This window comes from Sardina pilchardus, chromosome 3, assembly GCF_963854185.1.
Source record: "Sardina pilchardus chromosome 3, fSarPil1.1, whole genome shotgun sequence".
Classification (NCBI taxonomy): domain Eukaryota; kingdom Metazoa; phylum Chordata; class Actinopteri; order Clupeiformes; family Clupeidae; genus Sardina; species Sardina pilchardus.
Window position 1 is genome coordinate 20,395,121 of NC_084996.1, and position 12,246 is coordinate 20,407,366.

At 45.3% G+C, this 12,246-nt stretch overlaps 1 protein-coding gene across 2 annotated transcripts in view; it reads left to right on the plus strand.

Annotated features, from left to right (window-relative positions):
- LOC134077004 (alpha-tectorin-like) overlaps nucleotides 1-12,246 on the plus strand; it is a 61,929-nt gene that overhangs the window by 44,323 nt on the left and 5,360 nt on the right. For both annotated transcript variants that reach the window (XM_062532340.1, XM_062532341.1), the window contains 12 exons: nucleotides 5,111-5,367; nucleotides 5,479-5,625; nucleotides 5,744-6,323; nucleotides 6,421-7,004; nucleotides 7,363-7,924; nucleotides 8,023-8,621; nucleotides 8,914-9,478; nucleotides 9,581-9,777; nucleotides 9,888-10,097; nucleotides 10,217-10,405; nucleotides 10,537-10,826; nucleotides 11,085-11,353. In XM_062532340.1, the coding sequence (XP_062388324.1) occupies nucleotides 5,111-5,367; nucleotides 5,479-5,625; nucleotides 5,744-6,323; nucleotides 6,421-7,004; nucleotides 7,363-7,924; nucleotides 8,023-8,621; nucleotides 8,914-9,478; nucleotides 9,581-9,777; nucleotides 9,888-10,097; nucleotides 10,217-10,405; nucleotides 10,537-10,826; nucleotides 11,085-11,353 (4,449 nt within the window). The remainder of the gene's footprint in view (nucleotides 1-5,110; nucleotides 5,368-5,478; nucleotides 5,626-5,743; nucleotides 6,324-6,420; nucleotides 7,005-7,362; nucleotides 7,925-8,022; nucleotides 8,622-8,913; nucleotides 9,479-9,580; nucleotides 9,778-9,887; nucleotides 10,098-10,216; nucleotides 10,406-10,536; nucleotides 10,827-11,084; nucleotides 11,354-12,246) is intronic.

The window sequence follows — 12,246 nt, forward strand, 5'->3', positions numbered from 1 at the left end:
ACAGCTGCTGCAGAATGATCCTAGCAGTAAGGACGATAGGACTCAGGATTCCTAAAGGATCGTAAATTGAACTCACAATGGAGAGGATGTCCCTTCTCGTTGGAGGCCTTTCTTGCACCGTGATCTTATGTGCGTTATCTTCTGCACATTTCCTCAAAGCAAAGTTGGCACGACTCGGCGATGAAGTTGCGCCGAAGAGATTCATTCTTAAGTCCACCAATTCGCGAATCAGCTCTTCTTTAGGTACTTGTTCTGCATATCCTTTTAAGACAATGTCATTCATGAAGTCTTTATACTGTTCCCGAAAAGACACGTCTTTCTTGAATCTCCTTCGTAGCCTTACAGTACGATGTTCTACATCCTTCCTGTTTGGCATGCTTACTTGACCATCTCTCAAGGGCAAAGCGATCTGATAATGACCATCCACCAGCTTAGCAGAGTCTTTTACAAGCTTCGTAAATCTTTGATCTTCTCTTGACAAGCCTTGCTGTTCATCATGGCTGCACTCTGGAAAGTCAGTCTTAAACTGCTGCTGCCAAGGTTCATCAAGATTCACAACGGAGATTCGGTTAACCGTTGCTGTGCCGAGATCGCCGCCATCTCCTCCAAGTGGTCCATTGACGGTCCATCCCAGAATGGTCTTGATGGCGTAGGGTCCGTCATCAATGCTGCGAATCACCTCTAGGGGTTCCAGAGCCCTTGGCACATTAGTGCCTATTAACAGTTCAACTTCAGAGTTGATTTGTGGTAAGGTGACGTGCCTCAAGTGAGGCCATCTTTCGATATCAGTCTGACGTGGGATGTTATTTCCATTGACAGGCATTTTTTGCTGCGTGAAAGTACAAGGTAATTGGCAGAACACATCGCTATCCAGACCAGCCACCTCTAGCCCAGTGACAACATAACTGTCAGTGACCTTCTCTTGACCCATTGTTCTTAACAGAATATGTCTCTTCTTCCCTGAGAGGTTGAGTTTATTCATCAAGTTGACAGTGCAGAAGACGGCCGTGCTGCCTTGATCTAAAAAGGCATAAGTTGTCAGAATTTTGTCACTTTTGTTGGACTTAATCTGCACCGGCACTATGGGAAGTTTACATTCACTTTCACCAGCCCCAGTCAAACCACTGGACACAAAGGTTTTGCTCACTGCAGCACATAATGCCTCAGTCCCGGATTCGTTTTGCCTTTCATTTGATTGTATGTGAAGTATTGTAGGGTGCCTCAAACTACATGCATCACAGGACAGACGCTTCCTACAATCCTTACTTATGTGACCTCTACACAGGCAAGCAAAACAAACACCCTTTTCCTTTAAGAAGGCGATCTTTTCTCCGTGCGACCTTTTATTCAGTTGGGGGCACAAGTCCAATGTGTGTCCACTTCCGCAAAACAGACAGGCCTTCATGGGTGGGTCGTTATCTGGAGTCCTTTCCCTTGTTTCAACAGTATTGACAGTCGTCGCAAAACTACTTCTACTGGGTCGAGCCCGGGGGGCAGAGTAGATTTGGTCCAGCCCCTTACTGGACGTTGGCGAGGAGTCTTGAATCTTTCCAAATATTGGATCATTTACAATTTTTGCTTGTCTTTCAATAAAATGAACAAGGTCACTAAAAACGGCCCTTTGGCGGCGTCTTTCCTGTATCTCACAGGCTACTGTTCTCCAGCGATCTCTTAGTTTATAAGGCAACTTTCTTATGATGGCAAGCATGTTAGCTGGCACATCCAATTCATACATGTATTGTACATCGTTCATCATATTACAGCAACCTCGGAGAAAGAGACTGTAATCTTGCAGCGCCTTAACATCCTCTGTCTTAATTGGAGACCATTGTAGAGCCCTTTCCATATAAGCAGCCGAAATGGACTGCTCGTTGCCAAAATGTTCTTGCAACAGCCCTTTTGCTTGAACGTATCCTCTCTCAGGATCAGCATACAGACAACTTCTCACCAGTTCTCTTGGGCGCCCTCTAGTAAACTGTTCAAGAAAATATAAACAGTCGCTGTAGCTATCCGACTTACTTTCAATTCCATTCTCAAAGGCCCTCATAAAGGAATGATACTGTAGTGGGTCGCCTTCAAAAACTTGAATTTCTCTCTTTGGCAGAGAGGATGCTTGCTGTTGTTGCATCAGTAACGTGGTTATTACGTTTTGCTTGTTCACGAGATCAAAAACTGTACTTTGACCAGTGTTGTCCAGCAGACTTTCAGCATTGCATGTGCGTTGGTTCATGCTCTGTGACTGATCATGTGGGCCAATGTGAGGATTTGGCTGCGGCTTGTCGTTTTCTGAGAAAGAGAACTGAACTCGAGTCTCGGTTGACCATTTTGATTTTTGTCCTGGTGGCTGGGTCGCCACTCCTGTTTGTGGCCTGCATGACCACTTTCGGTGGCTTAGATGTCCAAGGGAGGAATGAGGCCGCATTTGCATTCAGTGGGTTTACTTGAATTCGTCTTGAATATGAATCCTTAGGTTTTAACCGTTTAGAAGTGCTCCCACTGGTCACACTAGCAGATTTAAACACGCTTACTTTAGCCATATGTGCAGCAATCTCCTCATCCAGCTTAAGTCTCTCTTTCCGTCTCCTTAACTGCTCTTCTTCCTCTTCAAGTGCGTGTTTTGCTTGTATCATCCTTTGCCGTGCCATCAATGCCGCCAGGTCAGCTTCAGCTTTTATACGGGCAGAAGAGGTGCTTGATGTGAAACTCCTTTGTGAACCGTGTACAGAGCGTCTACTTGGCACATTTGATATGCTGTCTTCTGGTTGCACGTCATCCTGTAACGTTAGGTCTATAGGCCTATGTAGGCCTATGTCATGGTCTACTGTCTTTGCTTGCGCCTGACAAAAATGATTTCCTTGAGACACATTGCTTAATTGAGGCACACTTGCAACACAGTCATTTGTAGCAGAGGCATACATTGTTTCAACAGGATTAGAATTGATTTTCACCTGATCAACATCATTTTCCTGAGATGCATTACTCATTTGAGGCACACTTGCGACGCCGTCATTTGTAACCAAAGTAGGGATTGTTTCAACAGAATCACGAGTCTTTTCATGTTCATTTAACCACATCAGCACGTCATCTTTAAATGCGCTGGTATAGCTTTTTATGCTTGAAAACCATTCATTGTGAGTTGTTTTCCTATCGTCAGGCAATAAAGGAATTAAAGAATCGTGAAACTCAACGGCAGATTTATATAATTGTGTTAGAGTTGGCAACTTAGTTTTCACCTGTGGTGCATTTTCGTTTCGTTTCATAAGTTCTTTCATTGCTGGAATCAACGCTTTGATTTTATCTACATGTTTTTTGCGATCCTTTTGAAGATTTTCAATTTGTAATGCTAATGCTTTTTCAGTGGGTTTTATTTCACGTTTAGCAAGCACTGCATCAGAAACGTTTTCGCTGGAATCGCCTTGTTCACTCATGTTGCCGTTGGTCGACAGTTCATTTGTTTGCAGTATAGCGGTAGCCACAACAAGTTCAGCTCTAAAGTCAATTTTACGTTTTAATAGTTCAACACATCCACAAACTTCTCAGGCAGGCTGTAGCTCTCCAGCGGACTCACCACTAATCAGCAGAACGGCGTTAGCCAATGCACAGCTTGAATAAAGTGGGTTTTATAGGCCTACCAGTCTGGAGTTCGCGTTGCTGTAATCCTTGGACTTGAAGTTCTTTGTCCATATATCCAACTGTTCCTGTTTCCGACAGCGTTAGACAGAAAACCCAATCTCCTTCTTCAGCCGTAGGCCTGTCGGCTTAATCCACAAAGAACGTTCGAGAGGCGATACTTGTTGGGCTACTAACTAGCTGCACGTTTTCGTTGACATTGTTGCGGTGGCTACATAGGCCACCGAGGAGCACAGGGAGGGAGCGACGCTGACGCGCAAACAATCTTGTTCGTTCTTTCCTTTATTAGCAAAGATTAAAAACATCCAAAAATGTATCGTAAAAATGTTATCCAAAGTGCCAGTGCTAGTGCCAGTGGGACAGTAAAACATAAACGATGGTACAAAATTGATACGGTCAACGAAAAGTGTGCTCTCCCTACTGAGCCCCTCTCCAATACTGCACTACCAGTGCCCAGGTGCCTATATTGGTTAATTGGTTCCCACACCCTGCACTCACGTGACCCACACACCGCGGGTGGATACCAAAACCCCACACAGACTCACATACGGAACAGGCTAGGCATATGGCCGCTACAATATATATATATATATATATATATATATATACGTATATATATATATATATATATAACAAAGATAAGCATATATATAACAATATATGCACACACACACACACACACACACACACACACACACACACACACACACACACACAGTGGGGAGAAAATGTATTTGATACCATGCTAAAGTTGCCTAAAAAGAGGAATATAAAATTCATGGCGGTTTAATAAAAATAAAACCGCGAGGTACACCAATTTTTTTTTGTGATTGAAGAATGTATCGTAAATAAATAAATGTTCTTCCTAAGTGCTAGGGTGAAGAAAGTATTTGACCCCCTATGTAACCCTATGGGAATTTAACACATACTGTAGGGTTAACATAGGGGCAGGCAGATTTTTATTTTTAAAGGCCAGCTATTTATGGATCCAGGATATTATGCATCCTGATAAAGTTCCCTTGGCCGTTGGAATTAAAATAGCCCCACATCATCACATACCCTTTACCATAGCTAGAGATTGGCATCATGCTTTTTCCAATAGGCCTATTATCCTACTTGGGCTATTATGGATGGATTTGAGCATACTCAATCTCTAAGATCATATCTGTTTGTAAGAACATTCTATAAATGAGGACCCTGGTTTGGAAAGTTTGTTTCTGCTTTGCACAATTTGCCTCCATCACACAAGCTCAGAAGCTGTTGCTAAAATATCAAAGCAAAGCTATTATGCAATATTGTGCCCTCAACAAACAACACGCACACAGAACAAATGGGACACTTTGAATAGTTTTTTTTCGATTGAAAAAAGGGTTGAAAACTATTGTGATACTATTGTGGTAGGGATCTTCCTTCTGATATTTTGACCAACACAGAATGCCAATGTGATCTTTAACAAAACTGATACAGAGACATCTCTTAGGTTTACCTGTGCAGGTGGGGGACTCTTTCTGGAGAGATGGCACCTGTCAGCAGAGATGCACCTGCGTCAGTGGAGACCTCCTCCAGTGCCAGCAGCAGCCCTGCAGCTTCTCCCAGGCGTGTCGTCCAGCATCCTTCCAGTACTCCTGCCAGAATATTCAGCGCCGCACCTGCACCATCTCTGGAGACCCCCACTACTACACCTTTGACGGGAAAGTCTTTCACTTCCAGGGAACCTGCACATACGTCCTCTCAGAGGTATTACACTTGAACTGCCTTTAAAAATATGGGTTCATTAAGTTTCTTTATTTAGATGTTTTTATTGCTTGGGAGCTTAAGACTTAATATTTTCACTGAAATGTCTGCAAGGCTTGTGGCAATGGACTGCCGTACTACCGGATTGAAGGGAAGAATGAACATCGGGGCAGCACACATGTGTCTTGGACTCGTCTTGTAAGAGTGTGGGTCTATGATGAGGAAATTGAACTTGTTAAAGACCATCATTACCAAGCAATGGTAAGTACCACAATAATACAAACTAAATGTTCTCAGGCATCAAATTCACAATTTTCAAACAAAGTTCAAACTGTTCTCTTCCAATTGGCCCAGTGTTAATAGTTGCCATCTCCTTCAGGTGAATGGAAGCTTTGTATCGACCCCTTTTACCCTCCGACATGGGTCCATCCGAGTCTACCAATCAGGTTTCTCTGTGGCTGTGAGTACAGACTTTGGCCTGCTGGTCACCTACGATGCCAATCACTATGTCAGAATCTCAGTACCCTATGAGTACCAGAACGCAACCTGCGGCCTATGTGGCAACTTCAACCACCACCCTCAAGATGACTTCAGAACCCGTGGTGGACAGCTTGTGAGCTCAGACGTGGAGTTTGCCAACAGCTGGAAGGCGGAAGGGGACACTGACCCTAGCTGCCAGGACGTGAGATGTGCAGGACTTGCTTGTGCTGCCTGTACCCATAGTCAAACGACTCTTTATGGAAACACAGCCCACTGTGGTGTCTTAAGCAACAGTGTCGGTCCGTTTGCTTCCTGCCACTCAAGGGTGTCTCCACAGAACTTTGTAGAAAACTGTGTGTATGATCTGTGTGTGGGCGATGGCTACCAGCCCATTCTCTGCCAAGCACTCAATGTGTACGCTGCCCAGTGCCAACAAGAGGGCATCCAGTTGGGCCAGTGGAGAAGCCAGGGATTCTGTGGTGGGTGCTGCTTCTGTAACCAGTAAACACTTCATGTTGTAAAGGTGGTTTTGACAGGAATTTAATGCATTTTTCTTGCTGCTTTCTGCTTCCACAGAAATCCCCTGTCCAGCCAACAGTCACTTTGAGTCTCAAGGAACTGGGTGCCCTGCAACCTGCAGCAACCTCAACGCCCCCCAGAATTGCCCTCTGCCCAACCAGGAGAGCTGCATCTGCAATGCTGGCTATGTCCTAAGCGGTGGGGAATGTGTTCGGCAGAATGACTGTGGCTGCACCTTCGAGGGGCGGTACTACACAGCTGGGGAGACAGTGGTGCTAGACCAGGACTGTGGGAGGCGTTGCCACTGTACTCAAGGGTCAATGACCTGCCAGGCACACAGCTGCAGTGAGCTTGAGGTGTGTGGGGTCCATGGTGGTGTGCGGGGCTGCAGACCTGTCAGCTACTCCACCTGCTGGGTGGAGGGCTTTGGGTCCTACCGCACTTTTGATGGACAGACCTTCAACTACCCAGGTGCCTGTAGTCTGACACTGGCTAGGGTCAGGGGACAATCACTATTACCTCACTTTCAAGTAACTGTTGAGAAAGTTCCCACAGGCCCAAGAGATTTTCTCAGACATCTGAAGTTTGAAGCAGAAGGAACACAAGTCTCGGTGGAGATGGGAGAGGGGGGCACAACTAAGGTACAGGATCTATGTTTACACACTTAAAGGAACACTCCACCGTTTTTTCAATTAAACTACGTTATTCCCTTAACTAAGATGAGTTGATACATACCTGGTCGCTTCTAACTTCATTTCTGTTTGGATCTTAATGAATGAACTGGGCTAGCTAAGCGCTATCAAAGTAGCGCAGCGCACCAGAGCCAATGAGTGCTCGCATTGAAACGTGAGAGGTAATGTAGTTTAATATGAAAAAACAGTGGAGTGTTCCTTTAAAAGAAATAGAGATATATAAATAGTGTGTCTGATACAAAAACGTTTCACACTTCCAATACCATGATACACATCTGTAAGTATAAACCTAATGCTCTCCCATCAGGTCGATGGGCAAACTGTGGGCCTTCCGTTCAGCGTCAGCCCCGGTCATATTCACATCTACCACAGCAGTGTAAAGGGTGTTGTCATAGAGACCAACTTCGGAGTGTTGGTGAGAGCTGACTGGCCACACGTCATCCGCATCACCGCTCCAGGCAACTACAACGGCACTCTAGGAGGCCTGTGTGGAAATCTGAATGGAGACCTTCATGACGACTTCTTCTCCCCTATTGGAATTCCCCTCAACGATTCTCAGCAGTTTGGGGATAGCTGGAGAGATGGCTCCCTGTCAACACATTGTGTAGAACCTCAGGTCTGGGAACCCGGACACTACCAGAACACCAGCCAGTTTAGGGACCTCTGCGGCATCATGGGATGGGCACATGGGCCTTTTGGCCAGTGCCAAGCAAGTCTTGACCCCTGGAGCCGAATTGAAGACTGTGTCCAGACTCTAGTGAGGACGCAAGGTGCTCTAGAGGGACTGTGCGAAGCACTGCGTGGATACGCGCTGCTTTGCCAACAGAGTGGCATCACAGTTGGGGAATGGAGGAACATTACTAACTGTGGTAAGGGAGTGAAATTATTTTTTTTAAAACATATTATAATAAATATGTAGGAAAATAAATAGTTTGAAATAGAACTGATCTGCCATTCCTTGTTATAGATGCAACCTGCCCAACTAACAGCCATTATGAGCTATGTGGTACGTCCTGCCCAGCTTCCTGCCCAAGCCTGTCTTTCCCCTTCCTGTGCACCCAGCAGTGCCAGGAGGGGTGCCAGTGTAATGACGGGTTCCTCCTGAGTGGGGATCGCTGTGTGCCACCCACGGGTTGTGGCTGCCACCACGGCGGGCGTTACAGACAGAGTGGAGAGCGCTACTGGTACGGTGAGGAGTGCCAGTTCCTGTGCCAGTGTAATGGCATTACTGGGCAGTCACATTGCACCGCCTCTTCTTGTGGTGCTCAGGAGTCTTGTCGAGTCGTGGATGGACAGTATGGCTGCCATCCCAAACCTGAGGCCACCTGCTCGGCCTCTGGAGACCCACACTACACCTCCTTCGACAGACGCACCTTTGACTTCCAGGGCTCTTGTCGTTACGTCCTGGCATCAGTTTGCAATGGAACACAAGATCTACCTCACTTTCAGGTGGAGGCGAGGAACGAGGCATGGAATGGTCTGCAGGTCTCCATCACTGTGGCTGTCTACGTCAATGTGTCTGGACATCTCGTGTACATCTCAAAATACAACCAGGGGACTGTGAAGGTGAGGGTCAAATTCAGATTAATTTTTAATCATCTATAGCTATTATGTGGTGTTCTTTGCCCATAATGAGAGACCCAATTTCTGAAACAGCCACTTGGGTGACCACTCATGTACTTGAAGTTTGCCAAACCAGTTTGTTTTGTAAAAACAATAAGTAGCCCTGTGGAACAACAGATTCTCTTCTTGCTTTATTATTAACCACCTGCATCTGTTTGGTATAACCCTTTGTCCAGCTAAATTATAAATGCACAAGTAAAATCCTGTCTCACAAAATATATAACTCTGACTTCAGGTGAATGGGGAGACAAGAAACTTGCCAATTGTTCTAGATCAAGGAAGAGTGTCAGTGTATGCCAATGGGCTTCACACGTTTGTGAAAACAGACTTTGGTCTAACTGTCAGTTATGACGGCCGGTGGGTGTTGGACATCACAGTACCATCCAACTACAGTGGAGCTACATGCGGTTTGTGTGGTAACTTCAACGGCTTCCAGGGTGATGACTTCACGGTCCATAACGGCAGTTCAGGCTCTGTTGCCCTCCCTGTCTCTGAGTTTGGGGACTACTGGAAGGTTGATGATGGCATTCCCTGTACTGGAGGATGTGGAAACTCCTGTCCAGTGTGTCAAGACGACTGGAGAGCCCGTGCCATGTGTGAGCTACTCAGAGCTAGCAATGGACCACTGAGCTTCTGCCATTCCCATGTGGACCCCCAGCAATTCTTCAACGACTGTGTGTTTGACGTGTGCTTGTCTGGCGAGAGAGACGAGGTCCTCTGTCGTGCAATGGAAGCATACGTCAGTGCATGCCAAGAGAGAAATGTCATTGTTTACCCCTGGAGACAAAACTCCACATGCCGTAAGTCTCTAGGACCCGACTTACACTGATTACATTTGTGGTTTGATTCTTCTGGTTGATTGAAATGTCTGAAAAGTAATAAAACCATACCCGTGTCAACAGAAATGGAGTGTCCAGAAAACAGCCACTACGATCTGTGTGGTACAGAGTGTGGGCACACCTGTGCCAGCAGCATTGATGCCAGCTGTGACAGGACGTGTGCTGAGGGCTGTTTCTGCGATGATGGATTTGTGAGGAGCGGGGGGCGCTGTGTGCCTGTGGAGCAGTGTGGCTGTCTTTATGACGGCTTCTACTTTGATGTAAGCAGAGCCTGACTAGGGCGCCGACATTGTGTCTCACACACAGTGATTTTATTAACTCATGACTATTAGCATGTAAATTAAATCTCAGTGTTATTTGTGTCTGATAGATCGGAGAACATTTCTGGACACAAGACTGTTCGCAGCGCTGTGAGTGTTTTGCCCCCAATGACCTTCGCTGTATCCAGTCCTCTTGCCCTCCAAGTCAGGAATGCTCAGTCAAAGATGGCCGACGGGGTTGCTATGGTCAAATGTCAACCTGCACGGTCTGGGGAGACCCTCACTACTTCACCTTTGATGGGGCTGTGGCTCACTTTCAGGTAGAACAAACAGTACAGAAATCTAAGAAGGAAACCTAAAGTGTGATCCTAAATCCTGAAAGAGATGTTTTCACCAACTTAACACAAGTTTTAAACATGTTCTAAATATCCAACTCCAGGGCACCTGTGCTTATGAGATTACCCACACCTGTGGCAACATGAGTGATGATGCCCTTGCCTTCCGTGTAGTAGCCGCTAACAGGCACCGTGGCAACTTGGTTGTGTCTTTTGTGTCCACTGTGGATGTGTGGCTCTCTCAGGGAGGAGTTCAAAGCCACATCAGCATTGGGCAGAACAGGAGAGTCAAGGTACCTCTTACACTGCAGAACTTCTCTGATTGTGCACAAAAGGGTACAGCCAGTGAGGACATGTTTTTGAGGTTCAGTATGCAACCATGTCTGTCCCACCTCACCTGTAACTGTTTACTGTTTTTTTCTAGGTTGATGGTCAAGATAACAATGCAAACAGCATTCAGGTTGGCTCCCTGGCGCAGTTGACTCGTGAGTCAGGATTTGTGGTTGTGAATGCCTCAGGAGAGCTGGTGCTCCAGTTTGATGGTCGTAGTAGACTTCTAGTCAGACTGAGTCCAGATTATCACCAATCTGTGTGTGGAATGTGTGGCAATCACAATGGCAACCCAGCAGATGACAAAGTTCTGCCCAATGGCACTCTGGCCCAGACTGACCATGAATTCGGTCAAAGTTGGAAATCAGATGCAAGCAGTCCTGGGTGAGTTAGAGTTATTGGAAAAAATTATACATTTGTTTAGAACTCCAAACTATAGGATGAATTGACTGACAATGCCTACAGTAGATAACCTTCATGCTCAAAAATGTGTAATATGTCAACTGTTTGGCAGACTGGCCTAAAAATCTGAGCTGTTGTTCCTTTATCTTAAAGGCAATGCTGCCAGGTACACTTTAAACTTCACACACAAAACACTTCTTACTATTACAGTACTTATTTCTTTCTCGTCACCTTCCCTAGATGTGGAGCCAGTGACCGAATTGGAGACGACACGTGTGTATTTGAAGCAGAATACACAGATCTGTGCAGCATCATCACCAACAGCAGTGGCCCATTTCAGCAGTGCCACCTACATGTTGACCCACAGGCCTACTTCACTTCCTGTGTGTACGATCTCTGTGCCTACACACCAGCCAATAGCATGCTGTGCTCAGCAGTGGAGGCCTATGAGACAGCTTGCAATGTGCTGGGGCTCCACACACCAGAATGGCGTTCTGCACTGCATTGCTGTGAGTACATCAGGTTCACATTACTTTCACTACATGCTGCACTGATACAGTGATATGTAGATGTAATAGAATGTAGATATTGCCAAGGGCGTAGGTTTGGTCTCAGCTTTGGGGGGGACACCCTGAAGTGAACTTTTACTGGGAAGACTGTAATTCATTTTTGATAGTAGTTAGATAGACCATAGTTTAGGAATAATGTCTATAAATGTATGAGACATAATAAATAAATACCTGAGACTGTGTAATGCTGAACAAACAACATTTTATTAACATAAATTATTATGGACATTATACTAGCAAAAAGTACTGCCACAGGGAAGTACTTTCAGAACTGGTCTAGCAATGCAATGACAGTTCTTCATTAAACTGTGAATTCGGTGGTCTCCCTTTTATTTCTCTGCATTGCATGGGCTACACACTAATACATTACAGAATTAATATAGAAACGAAAATGTCTCAGATCCACTGTTTATTGTGACTGTAAGATTCTAACTTAAGGTAGGCTAATTAAGCCTACTTGGTGACTTGGTAAGGAAACGTTGGCATTCTATCAAGATAGATAGAGCAACTTCTATGCCACTATCCGTGCTGCACACCCCTAATCAATGCTCCTAACCTTGGTTGAAATATTACAGACGCTAGGTTTAGCTGTAACAATATCCTGGTTAACATATAGCCTAATATCACTAGTTAATAATATTTTCCACATTACAATCTAAATTTGAAAGTCTGGTCACTAACGTTACCACTGCTAGTTTGTGTGGCTATAGTTATTTGCTTTGTGAAAAACCTTTATGTCCCCTTTGTATGTGCAAAGCTTTGTATGTTTCCTCTTGGGTGGCATAGATGATCTACAGTACAAAGTACAAAAACGGGCAAACATATACGTGCTG